Genomic DNA, 23,400 nt, shown 5'->3' with positions numbered 1-23,400 from the left:
TGTATCGAACAATACAACATTTTTTATTTATTTTAATCAACTTTTCTTCTGACGATACAGTCTGTGTTGAGCGCTCAGTGGATCTGCGTTCGACTACTCCGCCTAGGCTGTACTGTCGAGTGCAGATCCACTGAGCGCAGAAGCTAAGCTCGTTGCAACATGGCAACTACCTCAGTGCTACCCAAAATTGAACCTCCCCCACCCTCATTCAGATCTGGCGTTTGGAACTATCTTGGTTTTCATGTGAAGCGTGACCCTGAAGGTAAGCGCGTCATGGACAAAAGTAAAACAGTATGTCGGATGTGCCACGCAATGCTCAATTTGTGGGAACTAGTGCGATAGCGCAGTTAGCTTGTTAACGTGTTGACGCCGTCCAGCCCCAAGCACGGGGAAATCCGCGGTAACTTGTTAACGGAGATTTGCCGCGTTATGACGTTAATGTCATTTTAACGAGATTAACCCTGACAGCACTAGTGGGAACACAATGAATATGACTGCACATTTACGCCGACATCGTCCTAGTGCAAAGACAAGTGGAAGCAGACAAAAACAACAAGCACGCATGCTACACACTTTACCAGAGTCATTTAGACAGCCATTAGCACATGATTCTCCTTACCTGATATGTTTAATATGCTGCTGAGAGTATACCCCAGAAGAAGCGTATAGTATAGCTTTTATTTTGGAAAGAGCCATTTCTCTGTAATAAATTCTCTTTTCCAAAGATGAGCTATTTCTCCATTAGATAGATTTATTTTTTTTTTATTTTGTTGTTTCAGCAACATTAAATTTAAAAACTGTACTTTTGAGTTAAAATATATATTTATAATTTTAATGAATGATGAATTAAAAAGGCATGAACATTTGTTTTTGTATCGAACCAATCGTGAATTTTGTGTATCGTTGCACCCCTATATTATAGGTTAGGTTTGACCCAAGATCACATGACAAAAGAAAGAGACAATACAAGCTGACGGAGAGAAAGATAAGATGCCAAAATGGAAACAGAGTAGGTGGAAGAAAAATATAAACAGAGAGAAAATACAGCACAACAAAGACAGAATGGGGGTAAGGATGGTTAAACAAAGAGAGAAGCTATTCATTTCCATGACTTCATGATGCTGGTAAACATTTATATTCTGGCATTTCCTCCACTTTGTGGGGTAATTAGGAAGTGAAGAAACATGTGTAAAATGGTAATGTAGTTCTGTTCCACTATACTGCCTCCTGGCTGTTGATCTCGCATTCAGAGTGTCAATAAGCCCACCATCAGATATTAATGCTTCTAAAAGCGAAAAAAAAAAAAAAATACACATTTTACCCTGTTAGAAATCAACAGAATTAAATTGGAACAACACGACTGACCCAAAGGAAGTGGTGAGGTCAGACTCATTACTGTGCATCTCTGGCTTTGATTAGATGGATTTATTGAGTTAATACTGACAAGAAACCCTATACCATTAAAACTGGTAATTACAACTCAACTAAGGCCCTGAAACTAATGATTTCATTATTTTCTGTTGAATGATTAGAAGATTAATTGGCCAAATGTTCCAACACTAATGTCAGTGACACACTATTAATGTCCTAAAAAGTACGAGGCATCCTGTCTTGATGGTTATACGGATATACAGCAATTTAAAGTCTTCATCTTATTTAAAAAAAATGTTTCACGACAGCTGATTATCAAATCTAATTAACAGTTAAGCCTCGATTATACTGTGTAACATGTTCCAAAGTAACTTGTTACTGTAATCACATGACATTTTTCAGTTACACCGTAACAATTTACTGCATCAACTTCGGTAATAACAAAACAGTTACAATTATGGTGTTATTTTGTGACTTGCGTTACTGAGGCTCTTCAGTTATTTGCATCACGAGCAGATAGAAAAAAAAAAGGATGATTTTTTTCCTTCCTGCACATTTACAATCAGCTGACATTAGTTTGTGTGCACAGAGGAGAATAGACACTTATTTTTACTGCGTGAAAAGATAAGAGTATAACAATAAGATAAGAGTGTCCAGAACAGAAAGAGTAGGCTGCTAGCACAACATCGTCTATTTGCAAGCATCTGCACAGATCGCTAGCTTTGCGTTTGCATGCTAAGAACCCAGAGTGACGTTAAAGTTGTTAAAGTTAACTGTATGTCAACCCCAAACCAGCAGCCAGAGCCTGATCTTCAGCAGGTAAAAAAGGCAGCGATGAGCAGTCAGGCTTGTAGTAATATGGCCCCCATTTAAAGTCACAAAACAATTATGTTTTTTGAGTATCAACCCAAGACCTGATGGCCAAGTAGCTGTTCCTGTTATGCTTCTTTGAAATCCACTTGAAGCCCACAGCCTGGGGGACATGCGTACTTGTCTGCAGAGAATCTCCATTACAATGCAACAAGTCCACACAGTCACAAAAAACAGGCAGGCACACAGACTTTCGCATGGACTGATGCAAAAATTATGTCACTCAGACCCTAGTAGACTTAGACGAGCACGAATAATCTAGGCTTTAGGTATGTTAATGACATCCAAGGAAGTGCAGTGACAAGATGAAAGTCATCAACGTAAGCAGTTCTAATATTATGGATACAAGTTAAATTCCCACTGACGTAGTCTGACACAGGGAACAGAGGACAGAACGCTGCAATTGGCCCATTCTGCACCACCACATTCTGAGTAAACGCTGCACTTATAAATATGCACGCCTGCACTCAAAATGTATGTGGAATCTGCTCAAATATCAATCACACTAAGCAGAAACTAAAAGGAGCTGAACTGATGGCCTTCTCTGCGCAACTAGAACACAACAGACTGAAGCACACCGGTTGGTGAAGGAAAGGAGAGTGCGTTGACAAGGTAAGTGGCAGTGTGCATCACAGAGTGACAGACACTGACAGAGACTGACGGAGAAAGTGAGGTCAGGTCTGGACCATGGGAGATATTTAAGGCCAGTTGCCATGACACGAGAGTTGGGGTCATAACTCACTCTGTCTGTCCACCGTGTTTTATGGAGTGGGACAGAAACTCCCCCTCCAATAACACTGGCCTATGTCCTAGGCTGCTGTACACAGAACAAGCTGCTGACTGGGCACTTTGAGCCTGCTCAACTTGTCAACAAAAGGTCTGTTGTCTCCCGCTCTCTTACTCCCTCTTTCTATCACCCTCCTCTGTCTTTCTGACGCGTCCTTTTATTTAAGTGTGCAGAGAAATGAAACCACTCAGTGGGGGAAAGAAATATAATGGGTCATAGAAAGAGAAAGTTAAAGGAAATAGATTGTGACTCAGAAAAGGACAATAAAGGAACAAAAACCAAAACCACTGATAAAGCAAAGGCAAACAGACAGCAGAAGAAGATTGTGGATGTTGCATCCTGTCAGGAGATTTGTGTTACCCTCCTCTTGCAGTGTGTTTAAATCACTGTCAGACTCTGAAAAGAGTGGGGGGTGTGCAGGTGCATCTTTTCTACTACACTTTTCTTTCATCTTTTCTACTACACTTTTCTTTAGGTACGTCACTGTTGGTATGATGCAAAATAAGGCACAACAAAACAAAACAAAACAGCATGATTGTTGCCATTGCATGAATTTATGAAATTCATTCAGTTTCATTTAAAAGCCAAAACAATATTCTAAGGGAATCTTTGCCGTTTAATGAGAGGTAAAAATGTTGTCAAAAATCAGGAAGCCAGACTTGGTCCCCCCAGCACACAGATGCGCAAAAACAGGCTAAATAATGAATGTGTTTGCGTGTTCTCTACAGCAAATGTGCTGCAGGTTGCCACTGAAACACTTATAATTTACAGAGCCCGAGCTTTAAAGAATACAGTACTTATGTGTGCATCTGTATGTTTTTCCTTTGCGCTGAGGATGCTTCTTTGGATGATTTCGTGTGTGTGTGTGTGTGTGTGTGTGTGTGTGTGTGTGTGTGTGTGTGTGTGTGTGTGTGTGTGTGTGTGTATATAGAGGCTCAGCTGGCACAGGAGGCACATCTGAGAACAAAAGCAGGCAGGCAGCCTGAGAGGAGAACAAGTTGAGAGCAGGTTGCTATCAGCAAGACTCATCACACTCATATTCTCTCTTTTCACACACCCTGCATTGTTCACAGATACACCGCAGCTTTGAGGATTTCATCCATATGTGCTTTTTCTACCAGATTCTTTGCCTGAAGGTGCTCCGTGAGCAGCTTGTCTTCAGTCTCTTGCAAATATGGCTAAAACATGGTAATCGCATCATCCGAATTACTATATTAAAAGATAATAAAGAGCACATTAAAGAGAAGCACAACACTTGAGTCAAAGCAGAGGGAGTCAAAAGCGTGACAGCTAATAAAGAGGACTGTAGAAGTACGATAAAGCGCGTCTCACAGAGAGAATTTATACCAGAGAGAGGAGAGCAGGCCCTAATCCTTTGTTGAATAACCACAGGCTGACAAGCCAGACTCACCATTTGTGCTTGCACTCTCCTAATACAAGGCAGGTCAGCTCTGAGGCCCGGTGTTATGATCTATAAAGGTGAGCAAGTGAAGAAAAACCCAAATCCAGACTGCCAAGAACTGCCAAGAGCAAACAGACCAGACCAGACTCTCAGCTGCTCACAGAAATACAGTGAATGTGTTTCTTAGCATGTCAGCAGGTGTGTTATTCTGCAGCAGCAACAGTCAATACAAGGAAGTAATCAAGCTTAAGGAAGCATTAGTGATCCAGTCAGCAGAGCAGCAAGACCAAATCAGCATTACCTGCTAAGATCTACTTGCTGGTAGTAAAGTGAGGCGTGCTACAACTTGGCAGCCGTAAACTATGGACACAACTGTAGCTGTTTCACACAGGGTGGCTTCAAAATTATTCAACATTGCCTGCATTGCATTGCATTTAATGTGAAATGTATCAAAAGCCAAGCATGGTGCTGCATCTCTTCCCCAGATTTGGATCTCAAGGCTCATCCTGCATTCAGGCCCTCGGGGCATGACACTGTTTGTAAGCCACTGGCTTCAGTCATTCAGACAAAGTAAAACAGGCAAAACTAGATGAGGCTTTTACACTTGGTTGCCCTTTGTCTCCATGCAACAACAACCCACACCGCTGAAGAGGAGGGCACTTGCTGTGAGAACAGAGGCCAAATGAAATGAATGCAATGAATAAACTCTGATTAAAAATACAGCATTAATGCACAACTGGAGAAAAAAAAATCAGTCCTTGTTAGAATAAAAGCATGGTTTGCTCCCCCAAAAGGGGAGTGTGGCCTGATGCAGACCAATCCATTTAGGCATGGGCAGGCTGCATGCACACATCACGCACAAGGTACAGACCAACATGTGAGTGGTACACCCGTTGTCATGGAAACAACTCGGATTAATCTAATGTACCATAGCCATCGCATGCCACTAACAACACATGAGAATTTGTGGTGGTTATTAGGTGGTCTGACTTTATTTAAACAGAACACTGATATCAACACTTAAAATATTCTGAAGCTATAGCCACTCAATCGAATTCTACACTATTGCAATGATTTTTATTGGACTGTAGAGTAGAGAGAGGGCATAATGGCGAGCAATGACAAAAGTCCTTAGTCCTTGCTTGTGCATTATTTCTCCAGCCTGCAGTTTAAAGATCAAGGCTAGTGCTTTATATTCTGCACATTTAACAGCACAAAAATTTGCACATTGCCATTAGTTCTTACAAATTTCACAGCATGCATAAAGGAGCACTGCTGCAACCCCCCTCTACAACCTCTTCCCGTTCACCTTTCTCATGGCAAAGCAAGCTTCCAGCTTGAGTATTGTGTAGCTATCCACACACACGGTTTCTTCTGAGAGACCACCCAGATTGTCGCTACTTACAGTAAGTAGTACTCATTTATAGATTCAAGTGAAGACCCGTTCAGGAGAACTGAGAGTCTCAGCTCTTACCGGTGGAGTGGTCCACAGGTCCTCCCCCGTTGTTCCCGAACAGAGCAGCATACAGGTCAGGGTATGCCTTCTCCAGGGCCACACACAGGTCGAGGAAATGGTCGCTCTCCTTGTTCATCAGCATCTTCAAAAGGTGGTCGACTTTCTCGGCGCTGGACGAACAGTTCTGGTCCAGCTCGAACCTGTCGAGTTGACTCAAAGTACCGGAAACTATCAGCAGCTCGATCACACGGTCCGCATCTGTTATGGACTCCAATAAGTTCTGGTGACACTGGTCTAGCAACTCTTTGTGCTTTGGCTCCATTGCTATCCGCTGTAGTTCCGTAGCTTCCCAGCTAACCTCAGACGGCCAAGTGGATGCAATATCCTTCCCGATCAAAAGTACTGAGCGATTATTGAACTTAACTTGTAGCGGCTTGCAGAACTTCGCCGGAGCCACCACGGCATTAGGTTGCACGGGAGAACAATTTTTATAGCATACTGAAAAAGGCACAAGAAGCCATATTTGTTGCCCAAGGCTGTTGACTGCACTAAACAGCGATACATTTTTCCATCTTACCAACGTGTGGCGCTTCTCGTCGTTTTTCGTTCCCTTTCAGAGTACGCTTTAACCGAACACATTTTCCTCTTTTTATGTATCATTTCATGCGCCTTTTGCTGACTCAACTGCTGGGAAAACTCACGTAACTCCGCCGCTGCTGCCCAGTTACACTGTATCCTCCGCCATGTCTGAGCAACTCAGCAGCTGCTGCTCGCTGTCAATCAACGGTCCGCTCGGTGACCATATAAGGCAAAATGAGGCGGGGAAGACGCGACGACACGCCCGTTTTTTCAATGGGCGTACACATCATCCCCGTACTACGTCGAAAATCCCAGGTGGAAAAAAATCACAACGAACAGAATGAAAATATTAAATAATAATATTAAAAATATCGACATGGCGGTAAAGAACCACAAATGCTGCACTTCTACCCAAAGGGGGAACGTTCTAATTTGTATTCTTATTACAGTACTGTAATAAGAATACAAATTAGAACTACTAGTTAGTATATACATACTAGTTAGTTAGTATACATTTATATATTCCTATTTTGAGTATGTATATTATTAATATTCATATAGAGATTTATTTGTTATATCTACAGTAAATGCCATACATTCTATTTCTGCATCACGGATTTTTGCATCATGACAACAAGACAACTATGTGCAAAAACCTGTGGAAAAACTTGCCAACAACAATAAATAAATTCTGATTCTGATTCTTTAATAAGATTTAATACGATTTTGCAGTTTGAAGCCATTGTTATACTTTTTACTGCAGTAAGTGTAAATTGAACTCTACTAAGTCAGATTTTACTGATGCAGTCTCTATCAACCGGCACAAAACGACAGTGTGTTGCTAATTACATGATAATTCATATTTATTTACGTAATGCAAGGCTTTGTGATGGAGGATGTTCTTGCTAGTTTTACCTAAAGCATATGTCTTTCCTCAGTGTGAATCATCTCCTATGTCACCACAGTGCATGAGATGAATTTGAGAGCTAAAAAAAAAGAGATGTTGCCAAAAATAGGCTGGTTGATAAACCGGGTGATATTAATTCATTATTCTAATCTTTGGATTTAACGCTGACACATCAAATCAGCAGAGCTTCATGCTAATCCTCACTGACTACATTAGGAATTTTATTTTGGAAGAAATGTTAAAGCAGTGATAAAAACATAGGGATTTTTATCTTGCCCTTGCATAATGCTGCTGCTGCTGCTGCTGAAGCCACAGGCTTATGCGCCCTGCTTCGAAAACCAAGCCGCACTGCAACCAGTTTTACTCTGCGCGCTATGTATATGTGCAGGATTAGGCAGAAGAGGGGAAAACGCCATTTGTGAAGGTATATGCGGTGACAAATGAAATGTGTATTTGACTAGGCTTTGTGAAATGCAGTGTGATGATGATGGATGCACTCTGCCTCTAGTCTACAGATGAATAAAGACTGCTGGCACAGAGGCAAGCATCTGCGGGCATACCTCTCAAACCGTGACCTTATTCATGCATGCACTGAATCTCATTGTGACATCGCCTCCAAACCCACACCTCCTCCTTTCTGTCTATCTGCCATGCTGGCTCCATAGCTTGTGCAACCATGTGCTATCCCTTTAGATGAAAAATTAATTACAATTCATTCATATCAAAGGGAAGCAGGTCCCTAGTGCTGACACTGATTGGACAATTGTGTCTGTATCCTACTTCCGAGGACAACCCATTTAAATATAGAAGACAGCTTGATCCTTTTTATCTTGGGGGTATGAATGAGTTTATTATTTAGACTACAAGGGTGGTGCTTGTGGCTGTCTGATAATTTACTGAATTGTATTAAACAAATTATACGTCAGGCAGCTCAGATCACAGCAGATAATAGCTTTATCTTTTATTGAAAAGACTGTCAACAAGTATATCCATCACCGATCCCGGTCAAATTGTCTCAAATGGAGACAACAAATCATTTTCGCGTATTTTTTCTTTTCTTTTTTTTATCAGCTTCGCTGTCTCAGCTGAGAGTGACAAAGCAATTGGTTTATTAGACACTTACTTCTCACACTAATTTCCTGCACGAATGCATGAGAGTGATAGCATTCCCAAAGCAGTGAATACACAATGCTCATTTAGTGAAATGTTAGACGGGCATGTGCTTGCTGCTGTCATTTATAGAGTTTTATGTTTCATAATGTAATTTCATCTTTTCCCCCACAATACCTCAGACACTGTGAGAGGATTCCCAAGTGATTAGATCAGTCATAACAGACAGTAAATTAGGCAATTCGTGGTTTTTAATTAACGGTGAATTACACAGCCTTCAGCTAGACGCCTGCAACAGATGAGAGGCTGATGGTTGTAATGATATCAAAACTGCAATGTTGGCATAGACATGCCAGAGACACTTTATTTTAAAAAACTAATCTAATCACATCTAAATTATCTTTTCAAAACTGATGTAATCGCATTCAGGATTCATTACACTTTAAGCCATCGCAATCTAAACAGCCATCTAAAGCCCTCAAACCTTCTCTGCCATTTCTATTCAGTTTTAACATGAGGTGATCAAAAGCGATTCCTCCAGCATGGCTCTTCCCTAAGGGTCCCCCATGCATCTGACAGCACCACAGTCATGGTAGACTCGTTTAATGTGGGCATGGCAGCTTTATGGATGCCATTAATTCCACAGGCTCCGCCCCCCCCCCCCCCCCCCCTTCTCACTTCACAGTTATTGATTGTAGTGCACTTAACACACACACATACACTACTATGGCCAGCCAAGCGCATAGCCATGTCTTTACAGTGTTGAACAGCATTTTAAGTGAAGCCAACAGGATTTAATAAGGCATACAGAGCTCCTTCTGCAGCCACACATGCTGGCCTTACGCCCCTTCAGGAAAGAAAAAGCAGTTATCTGTATTGATTGAGCAAAATACAGTGTTTAAGTCTCACACTACTTTATGGCAGTGATTGTGAGACTTTTAGCTGATACAGTGTGAAAGAACTAGCAGCCTTGTTTGGTGGTTTGTACATGTGTAAACTGTGACCGTGATGATTAATTCAGTGCCATGATGTGACTGAGTTTTGCTTGCTGCATTTTTTTTTTTTTTTTAAGAAGTAAAGACATCACTGCCCTCTGCTGACAAACCAAGTCTACTACCAAACCCTTACAGCATCATAGTGGTACAGCCAAAGGTTTGGTTATTAAGCATCACTGCAAAGTTTGAATGGCTGGCAATACATTTTACTTTTTGACCTAAAATACAGTAACCAGTCAATCAGTATCCTTGACAATGGCAGTTTAGTGAAATTCTATTCTTTTAGTGAAACTGACCAATGCTCGCAAATCATTTTAAAACAATCTGAGTAATTTCAGACTTCCAGAGTTGACTTAGGTAATCAAACGTGTGATTTAATTCAAAAAGGTAAGCTTAATTTTCTTTATCAGAAAAAACTAAAAAAAATTCTTGCCTTCATCAATGGCCAAATTATCATCTTCATGGATTTTTCAAATGGCTTTGAACATCCTGTGAACAATTTCTCTTAATGTTATCTGCTGCACTATGTATTAACATTTTTTTTAGACAACTGTATTGTGCAAGGGTTTGTCTGCTTGAGGCAACAGATGTTGGTAATGTGGTGTGACACAAATAAAAATGTAACTAAACTTGGTTTCTTAAAAAAAAAAAAAAAAAAAAAAAAAAAGCATTACTGCCATATTCATATATTCACAACGCCTTTTCACCAGAATCCACTTGCGCTTGTGATCCAATAAATGGATGTGACATACACTAGAGTGTATGCCCGTTTCCTAAAGCCTTTTCATCGAGTTTGTTGCAGTTTTATGGTTGAATGAACAAAAAAAACAATCCCAGTGTACGTTCTCAGTATTTATTTCCTGAATCCCCTGAAAATGGCACCTTAATTATGAAACATCATGCTCAATGATGAACTATAGTGACCTTTATGTGACAAAACTACTGCAAACATAGCTTTTAGAAACAAAACTCAAGACTAGGAAAAAAAATATAGAGAAGAGATTGTACAATTGCAAGCATCATCTTTTACTTTGGTACTTAGCTGCTATGTATTATATGCCTCACATGAGCTAGCTGCTAAACATCAGATACAGTTCAGTATCTAATCATATTGGCACAATAAAAAAAAATCTTTTAAAATATATATATAGCTCTTCAAAATCCAATGTAAACTCTTACAAATCTATTTTGTAAATCCATGTACTGTCATATCCGGCCAATATAGTACAAACAAAAAATATATATAAAACATGTTTTGCATAGAAAGGCAACAATATGTATGAGCTTTTCAAAGCTAGGTAAATTTTGTATTGAAAGCATTGACATGGCATGCAAGTATGCAGTGTGTGTATAGTGCATACAGATGACTCAGAAAGATTATATTTGAAGAAGCATCTGTAAAGAAGTCGACAGAACGTCTCCCTTTTTCAGTCACTGCCCCCGCAGAGCTTGAGTAGGAGTTTCTTGTAGTCTCCTGATGTGTCTCCCTGTTCAACACAGGCCAAGAAAATTAAACATCGGTCTTTTAAAAACAGATTTTAGTGGATACAGTGCTTTTGTATCATAGTGGATACTTACAGAGATCGCAGTGTACAGAGACTTGCCGTAATTTTTCAAATACTCCTGGCGAATGTCCAGCATGTCAACCTCGGAACGGGAGACCATGATCCGGATCAGAGTTTTGTCTTTTGTCCCAGCTCCCTGCACACAAAAAATAACACGCACAAAAAATGAATATGATGCTCCATCTATTTAGTAACGCATAGAAAGGGAACAGGCTGTCTCACCTTCATGGCCTTGTAGAGTCTTTCAGCAAAATATGCAGGTGTATTTTTAATGCACTTCACTAAAACAGAGAAAACCAAGTCATTACCAAGACAACAACAATATATTATTAACTGTACAAAAGCAGTTTATTTCTCTAAAACACCACAAAATGACATCTGTGAAATGGAAACAAAACAACAACAAAAAAAAAAAAACTTCTTAAAAAGAAGTATCTGAATGTTATTGTGTTATGTTATTTAAATCTTATTAAACCGGACTTCCTGATGTATCCACAACAATAACAGCAAGGTGAAACAAATTAAGTAACATAAAACAAAAAAACAAAACAAAAACACCCCAACAGAAAACACAACAACATCATCAACGTCAGGCTCAAATCTACTGTGAAATAGTAAATGTGACATTAAATATTCACATGATATTTACTCCACCACCACCTGAGCATCTACATAAAGCAATAAAGCTGAAAAATTCTTCTAAGCCCTAAAGGTGATGTTAGGTTTTGTATTGTTGATTGTCATTTATGCTTAGAACTATCTACTTATATATGCTTAGAGTTTTATAATTAGTTTTAGATTGGTAGAGGTTTGATCCTTGATAGTCTGCAAACTTTGTGTGCATTAGAGAGTACTCTGGGAGCATGGGAGAGGTCGAACCTTCTCTTATTGTTTTATGGTAGGATAAACGTGGCTATATCTGTTTTAGGCTAAGTGCCTTTTGTTTAGATGAACTGTTAGACTTCCAGACCAGCAGGTTTAGGGAAGTCATTTATGGGGTCACACTCGACCACACACACACACACACACACACACACCACACACACACACACACACACACACACACACACACACACACACACCACACAACACACACACACACACCACACACACACACACACACACACACACACACACACACACACACACACACAGCAAGGTACTCTTTGTGTGTATGTAGACGTCTATGTTAATGAACCTATGCATATTCATGTAACCTCAATAAAAGAGCAGTGTTACGGGGAACGGACGAGAGCAACTGGGGTCAAGCGAAGGAACGGCGTTTGTCCGGTTCTCTCCCGTGCACGAGAAACATGAAGAACTTTGCCTACTCGTGTCTTGCTTTGCTGTGTAATTATATTGTCCTTCAACGTTCCAGCGAATAGGTTCAAGCTACAAACCTATCAGTGAGTATTGGTTGAAGCTTTAGAGCAAATTAAAAAACAAAAAAAACCCAAAAACAAAACAAAAAAACCCCCAAAACTGTGGCAAACTTTCAACACTGCACTGCACAAAACTCAGAATGATAACACAGAGGGGATGTGGAAAACTAATGAAAGAGTTCACAAAAAATAGAAATAATATCTAAACAAAACAAAACAAAAAAAAAAAAACAGGTTACTCTACCATATCTCTGTGAATTGATGGCAAAAGGGGGAGAAGGAGGAGGGCAAGACAAAAAAGATTAAGCATTTGAAGGACCCTTGCATCTGTACAACACATTTAGCAAAGTTAACTGCAGTACAGTATTAATCCAGTAAGGCAGTTTAATAGTTAATAGTGAATCCTTTACTGCGTGCATGCCTCTACAATCATTGACCTTTTACGTAGCACACAGTCTAACTTTCCCAGCACATGGGAGTGGCTCTTTTAAGTAAAAACTTGAATAGGCGTGTGCGCATTCTTACCCACTGCCAACATGCCACTCTCAAGATCGCCAGACATTTCCCTGCCGATGCTCTTCTCAATATCCCTACCGCACATCTGCTGGTACTCCAGGAACACTACACACATAACCACAAATCCACAGGAAACAGGTAAACAGACTGAAAAGGACGCCAAAGATTTGCCTTTGTTTACTAATCCAGAATTTATACCTGCTCTGAGATGGGATTTGCTCCTGGCACATAAAATGGCATTGAATTTGGACTCATCTGTTCCCAGTTTGTTTTCTCCAGCAGCATACAGGGCCTGTTTAGACAAAAGCCAGGTGTGACAAACTGAATGTCCTTGCACTCAAAGAAATCAAGGATTGACCATTTTAAGACATGCAGGTGAATCACTGAACATAAGTCAACAACATGAAATCCGGAGGTTTTACCTGAGCATCTTGTTTAGCCAGCGAGATGTCGACATTTTCTCGTTCATCACGATTACCCTGCAAAACAGAGAGCAGCACATTTCCTAGAAACTTCGAAAGTAGTTTCTAACAAAAGCAGGTGGTGCACAAGTGTTTCACAACTATACCTGAGCGAGAGAGACCAGGAGCCTGCGGAAGTGGCCTGAGGTGTCTCCACTAATTGAATCCTCCAGTGACTTCTTGTATTCTGATATGGCAAATATGATGTTTTTTTAAACATATCAAATGTGAGAAAAATATCAAATGTGACTGAATCTCTCAGATCAATATACTACAAACAGCTATCTGGGAATATTTTGTAGCCCAGATTAGTGACAAAGGGGAAAATGGGACACAAGTAGATAAATATAAAGAGCTAAAACAGCAAACAGTGAATGATTAAGTAATTAAATTAATACCCTTATTTTATATGTTTTGATATTAGAATTGCGACAGCTTTCTTGCTATCAAATCAGAATTTATAGGCGTTATCGTGCTACCCACATCTAAATACACTAAGCTTATCCTCTATGCAATCAATCTCAGTGGTGTCATGCTGTGAGACTAAGGTTAAGAGAGCAGTGAGGAAAAGCAGCACATTTTTTAAAAAAAAACTAAAAAAAACCCTCAAGCATCAAACCTTGTTTGTAAATACGGTTAATCTCCTTGATTTCAGCATTGGAGCGAGAAGACAGGATCTCAATTAGACAGGCCTCATCAGTTCCAGCTCCCTATTAAGAGGACAGAATAATGCTATCATGAGAACCTCTTTGTCTGGATTGCAGCAGCCTGTGTATGTCTTTTCAATGAGCATGCATTCAGACCTTCGTTATGATGCGACACACCAACATGCATTTTCTCAGTATTTACCTTTATGGAACTGTTGAGTTCAGAGGCATCAAACTCAGTGGGGGTCTTTAGCATGGCCATGACGAGCTTCCTGAAATCCCCAGACAGTTCTGAGTGCAGATCCTTAATCAGATCCTGAAAGCGGTTCAAAACCATCGTTAATTGCTCCTTGAAAATTTTGCTGCAAAACACTCCACTGTGGCCTAACAACAATCAGCTTTAAGGACATTCAATCCCCTCTGAATCTGACCGGCACGATAGACTATGTACACGTCAGCATATGCTACTTCCGGTGTGGAAACTCCTGTGGGGAGCTTTGTTTCCGGTGTCCTATTCGCGCCTTGTTTACGGTCCAAAACAAGTTAAGCAAATGAATGAATCAAGCGGCGATTTACATTTCTATAGATGTCTTGGGCATTTACCCAATATATCTGTAAATGATGTCCATCGACTTGTCGATATTTTTTTCCCCCCGCGCCTCAGAGCAAAAGAGAAAAGGGATTCAAATTTTATATTTCTCAGTATCTGTAAACAGCGGTCCCTCGTTTATCGCGGGTGTTATGTTCTAAAAATAACCAGCGATAGGTGAAATCAAGCAGCCAATCTTATTTTTTGATGGTGCAAAACGTTTCGTCGACATACAGTACTGCACTTCAGAGTCACACTGCTAGCATCGATGCATCGATTCTGTACAGGAGAGACGTCACGGAGGAGATCGTCTGCAGCGATCAGGGCGCAGAACACAATGTGACGTAAAAATTAGGCAACTTTGCACTAAAAATTTGGGAAACCGGGGGGTTGAAGGTGGACCGGGTTATAGCGGGGGGCCGCTGTAATTTTGAAGATAAGTCACAACATACCCTTCGTAAATGCTAATGTATAGAAACCGTTACCAGCAATCATTCATTTTTTGTGTGGCTTTTTTTCACGGTTTGTTAACATGCTGTGTAGGTGTGTACTGGACTAGCTGATCTCAACATAAAGGGGAAACATCTGGTTTGACTATTCTTCACCTGTAGTTTGAATGCTGAACATTTGCCTGTTTAAATCATAAGACCAGTCACTATACAGAGATGTGCTTCTGAATGTGGACGATGTGTCTTCTGATTTTGTAATGCAGTTCTGCTTGTGTTGAGTGATGTAAACAAGTGATCGATCTAAACTGTTTAAACGTCAAAATTGATCATTCGACTTTTTATGACACAACAGTGGTGAGTGTTCCCACCTTCTGCTCTTTGTAACTTAACGCGATCTTTCCGTTTTCAAGTATATCTTCGCAGTAGCGATTGACTGCAAAGTAAAGCTACCGGAAATGTACAACCCCACATCCGGTCTCAAACCAGGAAGTTAGCATTTTCTCGTGCACATGGTCTATTAGCATGATTTACCTACTGCTATGTAATGAGACAAAGTCATGTTTCTATTTTGGCAAATTGTTTGTATACACAGTACTAAGAAAAAAAGAAAAAAAAGAAAAAAGGCATTAGTTATGAGAATCGTTACCTTGCCATAGGCGGTTTTGTAAGACCGGAGCAAAGGAACGCGCTGTTTGTTGGACCGACTCCCGAGCAACTCAATGATAGCTTGCTCATCAGTTCCTGCACAGACAAGCCAGAGATGTCAAGTCAGGCACAGATCAATTTAAAAAAATAAATAAATAAAATAAAAAAAATAAATAAAAATTGGCTTCTTCTCACATTTAATTCACACTATGAATGAAATGAAAATGGCAGAGAAAAGAAGAAAACTAGGGCTGTGTTGAGCTAATGACAATAAACGACTATTCACCCATTGTTTTAAAAAGGCTACCCTGCTAAACATGTGCTTATTTATCAGGCTGTGAATCAGGTAAAATATTAAATGGGATTATTCCCAGAAGAACAAACAGAACACAGTTTCCCAAATGTACAATATCCAGAGTGTCTTGCCTATTTGCCTATTTTCTGGGATGTTTAAACTGCACAAGATAGAACAATTTACATAGTCAAACAGTATAAAGCTTTTCAAATTCCCCCACCTAAACTGGAAAGTTTCTCTCTTCTTGCTTACAATAGAGTTTATTCTTCCTGATCAGAGTCTATGTCCATAACACTCACCAAAGCCCTTCATGGCCTTCCTCAGGACCTCCGCATCTTTGAGGGGGTCAGCTCCAGGAAAGTCCTTGATTGTTCCCCTGAATCCTCTCTGGAACAGGTTAATTTGAACTAGGGTTATTAAGTTAGTTTTGCAACACTGCACTGTAAACACAAAGTACATTAAACACATTCAGAGAGGAATAACAAGAATACATTTAATTTTTTTTAAACAAATAAGTTAAAAACAACAACAACAACAACAAACAAAACTACTCTTACATTGATAGGTGGAGCTATTGGCATGGCTCCTCCTCCACCATATGCTGGCATGGATGGATTTGCTGATGGGGCATTTGGGTACCCAGGCATAGGTGCTGGTGCTCCTCCATAACCTGGCATGGATGGATTGGGTGATGGTGCACCGGGGTATCCAGGCATTGGCTGGCCAGGCTGACCAGGGTAACCCATTGCTGGACCCTGGTTTTGTTGTGGTGGCATGGTTCCTCCTGGCTGTGGGTACAGGCCACATGACTGTTGGTTAGGGATGGGGCCACCAAACCCACCAGGTTGAGGGGCAGGTTGGTAGCCCCCAGGGACTTGGGCAAACATGGACGTGTTTGGAGGAAACCCCCCCATGGCTCCAGAGATCTGGTTGGCCTGTGATTTGGAAATATTGTCATCCCATAACATGTGCACAGATTCTTGAAGATTTTTTAATTTTTAATACAGGTAGCTGGTCACACCTTTTTTGGTTACACTTGTTTGTCAAATTACCATGATTAAAATAAATATTTCCAAGTAAATACTCAAACTGAGTTTAATATTCCTGGTGTTTATACATGATATCCTCCTAAGACCCAACACTTCATTTTTGTTTTCCCTTTTTTGTTTGGGCAGGCATGAGTCTGAGACCTCTCCGTCAAATATTATTTATGCAATCTGTATTATTCCTCTGTACTGGCGAGGGGATAGCATGGGTTTTCTATTTTTTTTAGTGTCCTTAGTAACAGACATCTGGACTTACTACTTTACATTTTCAATCTATGTACATACTTTAGGAAGCAGATGGCAGAGTGAGGCAAAACCTTTACTCAGAAATGTGGAAGGGCAGTTAAATTAAATACACAGTATTTGTTAGCCATGATGGACTCTGTTATGTCCTCCTCTGTTTTTTGTTAAACTTACATTTCAGTAATCAGATGGGGTTCTGTCATCTAACCATTTTTATATATTACACCACATCATTCGGTCATGAAATAAAACCTGAACCCCTCCCGAAAAAAAAAAAATGGTCCATTGAACCACTAATAACATTTATAGTTCTGGGTCTCAGGAGGATATAAAGAAGAATCCAAAGAAAGTGTGGCCAAGCTATTAAAATGACATTGCATACATCTGACAGACCAAATAAAAAGAAAATGCATGGGGAAAGTCAAAGAGTAAAAAAAAAGGGCATTGGTATGTTTAAGAACACTACACAGAAATTAAGTTTATAACTACTTTTCATGCAGGAAAAAAAAAAAGGAGAAAAACAGGTAAGGAGAAAAAAAAAAAAAAAGCAATAATGCTGAGAATTTAGGGAAGCGTATTTCGAAACCATCTTACCGTAAAGTGAAAGTGCGTGATATTCCATTAATGGCGTGTAATTCTAACTTGAATATTTAAGGCAAAATCCAGTGATCATGCATTAAACAAAATTTTACAATTTTCTGGGATGTATATTTTGAGATCAAACTTACCATGCCAGGATTGTATCCAGGGTTGGATAAGCCATCAAGACCAATGGAGGGATATCCACCTGTAGGCCCTCCACCCCAGCTGCCTGCACAAGTTAACAAAGAAGAAACTATTCAGGAAATTTAAGGAACTGCACTTGCTCCTTGTTTTCATTTAAAGCTCATTTTGAGATTCTGCGGATCATTTTAAAATTTGCATGTGGGATGAATAACGCCAACAGCTGGAACGCAGAAATGCTGACCAACTACGAGTCCGTTCACATTCTTCGATTTTAGATATGACGGTACTTCTTCCATGAGTAATGTCCTTCAAGTCATGTTGTTTGTTTTTAGGTGATGTCATCTTTTATTGTCCTTAATGGTCATCACTGCTGTTAGATATACACTTTAATTGTCCTTTATCATATCATTTTCCTCTTTCTGTTGTAATGGAATTTCCGAAGCAATTTGTAAACACTGTTGTCAAAGGTTAAAGGACACATAAACAAAATTATGAACTCCAGTCCATTAAGTATAAATTCTCATGATCCCAGTTGCCTGCAAACACCACTTAACTGAAAGTAGGCACCATTTCACATTAACCAAAACATGTTAATAAAAAGATTAAGATCACTTTCATATCTGTATGATAAATATGAAGCTACAGCCAGCAGCTCGTCAGATTGGCCTCGGATAAAGACTGACTATTGAGCCTGTAATAAGCAAATCTTCAAATCAGCAATTATATGAAAAGTTGTATAAATGTTACTTCTTTTCTTTCCAACTTCTTTGCATTCAGCTTAATGTTAAGTGACAGGCAATCATTTTAATTTATTTAATACATCAGTAAGATATGAAAATGATATTTATCAGTTGGCCGTGTTGCTGTACGTGTCATTGTCACATACAACAACAGTTAATTTGTGTATATACGGTGCAGCGCTGTGTATCGTTGTGCAAACAGACTTGTTTTGTGTGCAGATTTCCTGAAGATAAAATTAGATCACATTCAAGGTCTGCTGGACTCTGAACAGGACCAAATGACTCATCTGCTTCAGTCATTACAGTCAGAGTTTGACAGGACATAACGATAAACACATTTAACTGATGGATTAATCCATCAATCAACAGCAGCAACCAGCGCTACATGCTAAGATTTAACAACCTTGCTGCAGAAAGTAGAATTTTATACATCACAAAATCTTTACAAAGAAATTAATCTTCTCTTTACTTAAGTGTGCAAAAGTGTGCACTGACTTTAACAGTCCTGCACAGTGGCTTACCTTGAGGTGGTGCCTGTGGGTAACCTCCAGCCTGTGGTGGGTAACCTCCAGCTTGAGGTGGATATCCTCCTGCCTGTGGTGGGTAGCCTCCAGCTTGAGGAGGATAGCCACCCGGCTGTGGGGGGTAACCTCCCGCTTGGGGAGGATAAGCACCTGGTTGTGGAGGGTAAGCCCCAGGCTGAGGTGGGTATCCTCCTGCCTGTGGGGGATATCCTCCTGCCTGAGGGGGGTATCCTCCTGCCTGAGGGGGGTATCCAGGGTAGCTCATTGCTTTAAACATAAAACAGAGCAGTCAAAGGGATGCCCACCATACAACATAACCTCTTACAAATAATAAGAATCTGCAGCATCATTATCATTTTGTGCAGCTGCCTCCATTAAAAAGTACATCATCTGTTGAAAATGAAAAAGAAAAGTAAAAGATCAAACGTTTATGTGAACTGCACCTTTAAGTAATATGCAAATGATGCAATGTGCATCGCATTTCTAAACAGAGTCATTATAGTTTAGCATTTTCAAATGAGGTTTTATTATTTACTCTAACATGGAGCAGAAAATGGAAGATGAATGTTACGTTTGAGTGTTTTTGTCTTGAGTTTAATTTCGGTTAGCCCCCTGGAGCCGATTTGCTCTTTCAGTTTTGTTTTTACCGTTTTATATGTTACTGAAGTTTTTATTACTTCCGGGTTTGTTTGTTTTTTAAAATAATTATTACATAAATGGTATTTCCACAATGTAGTGGTTTACACATTTGTGTAACAAGCAAAATGTCCCCAATTAAATTCATCAACCAGTATAAAAATCTGCCAAATCAAACATGTGAAACTGCCAGCTGTAGTGAAGGGACCAGCTGAAAGGATCTTCTGTTACGCAGAGGTTCTTTGTCAGAGGCAAGATTCGAATTCCTGGATATTAGTTAATTATTTAGCATTACAATAAAGCACAAGACTCTGTGAAAACAGTTGACTCACAATCATGTGCGTCTAAGTCTTAAAAAAAAAAAAAAAAAAAAAAAAAAAAAAAAAAAAGTAAAACTAAGTACATTTCCTCATTTTTTAGTTAGTTTTCCCTCAAAATCTAGTTTTCTTGTACATTTTACTTACCTTTAGTTGGCTTTACTAGCAATAACTTGTGGTGTTGTTAATACCACATTTAAAAGTTTTAAAATCTGTATGCTTTATGTTTGCAATCTTTTGTTGAAATGAACTTCTGACCTGAGAACCTATAACTGTGAAAAGGTAATGACTATGTGTTGCTTTGGTTTCCTGGTTTGGAGTGTGTGGTTACACCGTTGCTGCTGCTGCATGTTAAAATCGTGTGAACTACTATTCAAGGCAAGTTCACACGTTTAAAACTAAAAAAAAATAAATAAACAAAAGTTTTTAAAATGTTTACAACACCTCAGTAAAGCACGTTAATTTTGCTGCTTTTCTGAATTTAACAATGATGTGCTTTAATTGGCTTCTGGTCTAATATTTGCACAATGCTTGTTTGTATAGTGATACTACAGGTTTTATAGCCGATTTATATCCCTGACCCCAAACTGTCTTTCACTGTTAACCAAGCCATGCACAATTGAAGAAACTCATTTTACGTTTCTTTCTTCCCTTAATATGAATTGAACTAGTCTTTTTCTAGTCGCCATTAACTTTTGCTAATGTAGCAATGTAGAGGCCATGGTCATGGAAACCTAATGAAGGACAGACTCTTCATTCCATAGTCATGTGATCACAGATACTTTTAGCTCAGTGGTGGGATGGTAAGGAAACTTTCATTTTGGTTAGGCATAGTATGAAAAGCTTGTCCTCCAGCAGGCCCATTTATTCCGTGGTAAAACTGACTCCAGTTGACTTAACTGGAACAGTCTTCACTGCTTTTATGCACTGAGGATGAAAACAAGCTGCTACTGCATCTGAATAAGCACACAGGGCAAGAAAGATACTCAGGGAAATGCAGAGGTCAAATTAGAATATTTTATCTTAAAAACAACACAGCACACGTCATTATCTTAAACTACTGCTGATGTCCAGCTCAGGAACACTGATGCTGAGTATTAAGGTTAAGGTCTTCGTGTACAAACATGAGTAAATACTGTTTAGTTTCAAATCTGTCTTAAACACATTTAAATGTTGTTCAGGGGGAACACATCTGACTGTTTTCCCCTGCAAATTGTAAGCAGTCACATCTCCATATATGTTCTTTTAAGGGTTTGCGGTCTTTAAAAAAAGTGACTGTTAATATTGGGAAATCGTAACATACGCAGTTTACTCGCTTTATAACTTAGGCGACTTTTGGACCGGTTAAATATCGTGACCAGTGTTATAATATGCTAAAAATCTACTATGACAGTCCTCGGAAACCAACCTTTGGCTCGCTAATTATAAAATACATACAGCCATGCTTTGGGCCTGCGTTAATAATTTTAGAGAGCTCGCAAGTTAAACTGGCTCCCAACTGTATTTACATAGAGTAGCCATATCCGTCTAATCCATTGAAGGCTCGCTCGCTTCCCGCATTAAGCTAACTAACTACAAATAAATATAACAAAATATCAAGCAATAAAAACGAAACTACGACCTGCGTGTGTACTTTCTAGCTTTCCTCGACTGAGCTAAAGGCAAAGGTATGTCTGTAATAACGTTGACAGAGCAGCTAGCGACTGCTTCGAGAAGACACGCAGCTCGGTAGACGTCAAAGCAGCAAAACGCCTTAAAAAACGACACCACGATCCAGCTCAGGTATAACCTTTACTAACCTATCAATCAACGCTTTAGTCTGTGTAGGAAGCTGTTTTCGCTTTTAGCACTTACTTTAGTTTTCTTGCAGTCTCTTCCTGGAAGCTTGTATTTCTTCGACTAGCTTGGTTGTATTTAAGTGGTGTGGGTGGGACGCAGAGTTTCCATTCAAGGTTCCCACCCATCTCTCTCTCTCTAGCCGTCCTCTTTCACAACGCCTATAAACAAAAATGAATTACTCCCTGCTGGACGTATATGTACGGTAACACCCTACTCAGGTAAGAATATCTGAGTGTATGACTGAGTTAATCCCCTTTCTTTGTACATTTCTTTTTATTTTCTTGGAGCTACAAGAAAATGTAATGATTAATGTAGCTGGCAGTAATAAGTCTTAGCAATTTTTAAAAGATAAAATGAAATAAAATAAAAAAATATTAGGAAGTGAAACCATGCTGTAGGCTTGTGAACATATACAGCCAAAAAGAAAGAAAGAAAAGAAGACAGGACAACCAATTCTGTCCTAAAGTTTTACTTATCAAGATTAGATAAGATAAGATAAGATAAGATAACACCTTTTATTGTCATTGCACAGTCATAGCTAGTACAATAGTACAATGAAAATGGAAACTGTCCCACCTCGACAACTAAACACAACAAAACACAACACAAATAGTAACAACACAACACAGTAACTTTAAAGTGGAGTGATAAGCGCAAAAAGGTATAAGCAAAAAAGAAAGAAAGAAAAAGGAATGACTTCATAAATAAATAAAAGAAATTAATGAATGTTTCTTGCACATTATTATTATTGCCCTCCAAAAAAAAGTCCAGGGAGGTAGCCAATCAGGTTAGCTGTTAGCATTGATTAGGGCTATTGCCCTATTGTAAAAGCTGTCCTTGAGTCTGTTTGTCTGTGACCTTGGCAACCCAAATCTGGGCAGGAGATTCAGGTTGCTGAGGTCACTTAAACACCCGGTGACTTGGGTATGTGAAATCCTGCAGGATGCTACGTGCTCTCGTGAGACAGCGAGTGCTGTACAGGTCCTTCAGGGAGGGAAGAGGATGTCCAATGATTTTGTTCAGGACGTAATGATGAAAAGATATTACAAGGCTCTTCCAGATGGCCATACGGGGGCCACTAAAAGTATTGGGGTGGCACACCAAATGTTTTAAGTTTTCTATTCCAGTTTTATTATGCTATTGTCAAGTATAGGCTACATGAAAAAAATGGTGCAAATTTTGTGAGATGAGATGAGCATCAACATATGACACATTTCACCATATCATTACTTATTCAAATGAACCAACTAAATACAAACTACGCCCTTACTACTTACCTGGGAATTAAGAGGGTAAATAGCAG

The 23,400-nt window shown here is 39.5% G+C and overlaps 2 protein-coding genes across 5 annotated transcripts in view; both read right to left on the bottom strand.

Moving 5' to 3' along the window:
- dlg5a (discs, large homolog 5a (Drosophila)) overlaps positions 1-6,664 on the bottom strand; it is a 42,994-nt gene extending 36,330 nt beyond the window's left edge. For all 3 annotated transcript variants that reach the window (XM_005914045.3, XM_042224345.1, XM_042224344.1), the window contains exon 1: positions 5,905-6,664. In XM_005914045.3, the coding sequence (XP_005914107.1) occupies positions 5,905-6,208 (304 nt within the window). In that variant the 5' untranslated portion in view covers positions 6,209-6,664. The remainder of the gene's footprint in view (positions 1-5,904) is intronic.
- A 3,652-nt stretch (positions 6,665-10,316) lies between these two features.
- Positions 10,317-22,239, bottom strand: anxa11a (annexin A11a). 2 transcript variants are annotated; one of them, XM_005914042.3, is made up of 15 exons: positions 22,113-22,239; positions 19,303-19,572; positions 18,044-18,126; positions 16,584-16,961; positions 16,326-16,413; positions 15,733-15,827; positions 14,251-14,364; positions 14,021-14,111; positions 13,509-13,588; positions 13,363-13,419; positions 13,139-13,232; positions 12,950-13,045; positions 11,265-11,323; positions 11,056-11,178; positions 10,317-10,964 (listed from the first exon to the last, which is right to left on the bottom strand). In XM_005914042.3, the coding sequence occupies exons 2-15, from the start codon at positions 19,568-19,570 to the stop codon at positions 10,905-10,907; spliced, it is 1,686 nt and encodes a 561-aa protein (XP_005914104.1). In that variant the 5' UTR covers positions 19,571-19,572; positions 22,113-22,239; the 3' UTR covers positions 10,317-10,904. The 2 variants fall into 2 exon arrangements, with proteins under 2 accessions (XP_005914104.1, XP_005914105.1); XM_005914043.3 differs by having other exon boundaries at positions 16,584-16,814.
- Between the last annotated feature and the right edge of the window lie 1,161 nt (positions 22,240-23,400).

This window comes from Haplochromis burtoni, unplaced genomic scaffold (genome assembly GCF_018398535.1).
Source record: "Haplochromis burtoni strain Fernald_Lab_line unplaced genomic scaffold, NCSU_Asbu1 Contig_7, whole genome shotgun sequence".
Taxonomy (NCBI): domain Eukaryota; kingdom Metazoa; phylum Chordata; class Actinopteri; order Cichliformes; family Cichlidae; genus Haplochromis; species Haplochromis burtoni.
Note: the sequence above shows the minus strand (reverse complement) of the source record. Positions and strands in the feature narration are given on the sequence as shown.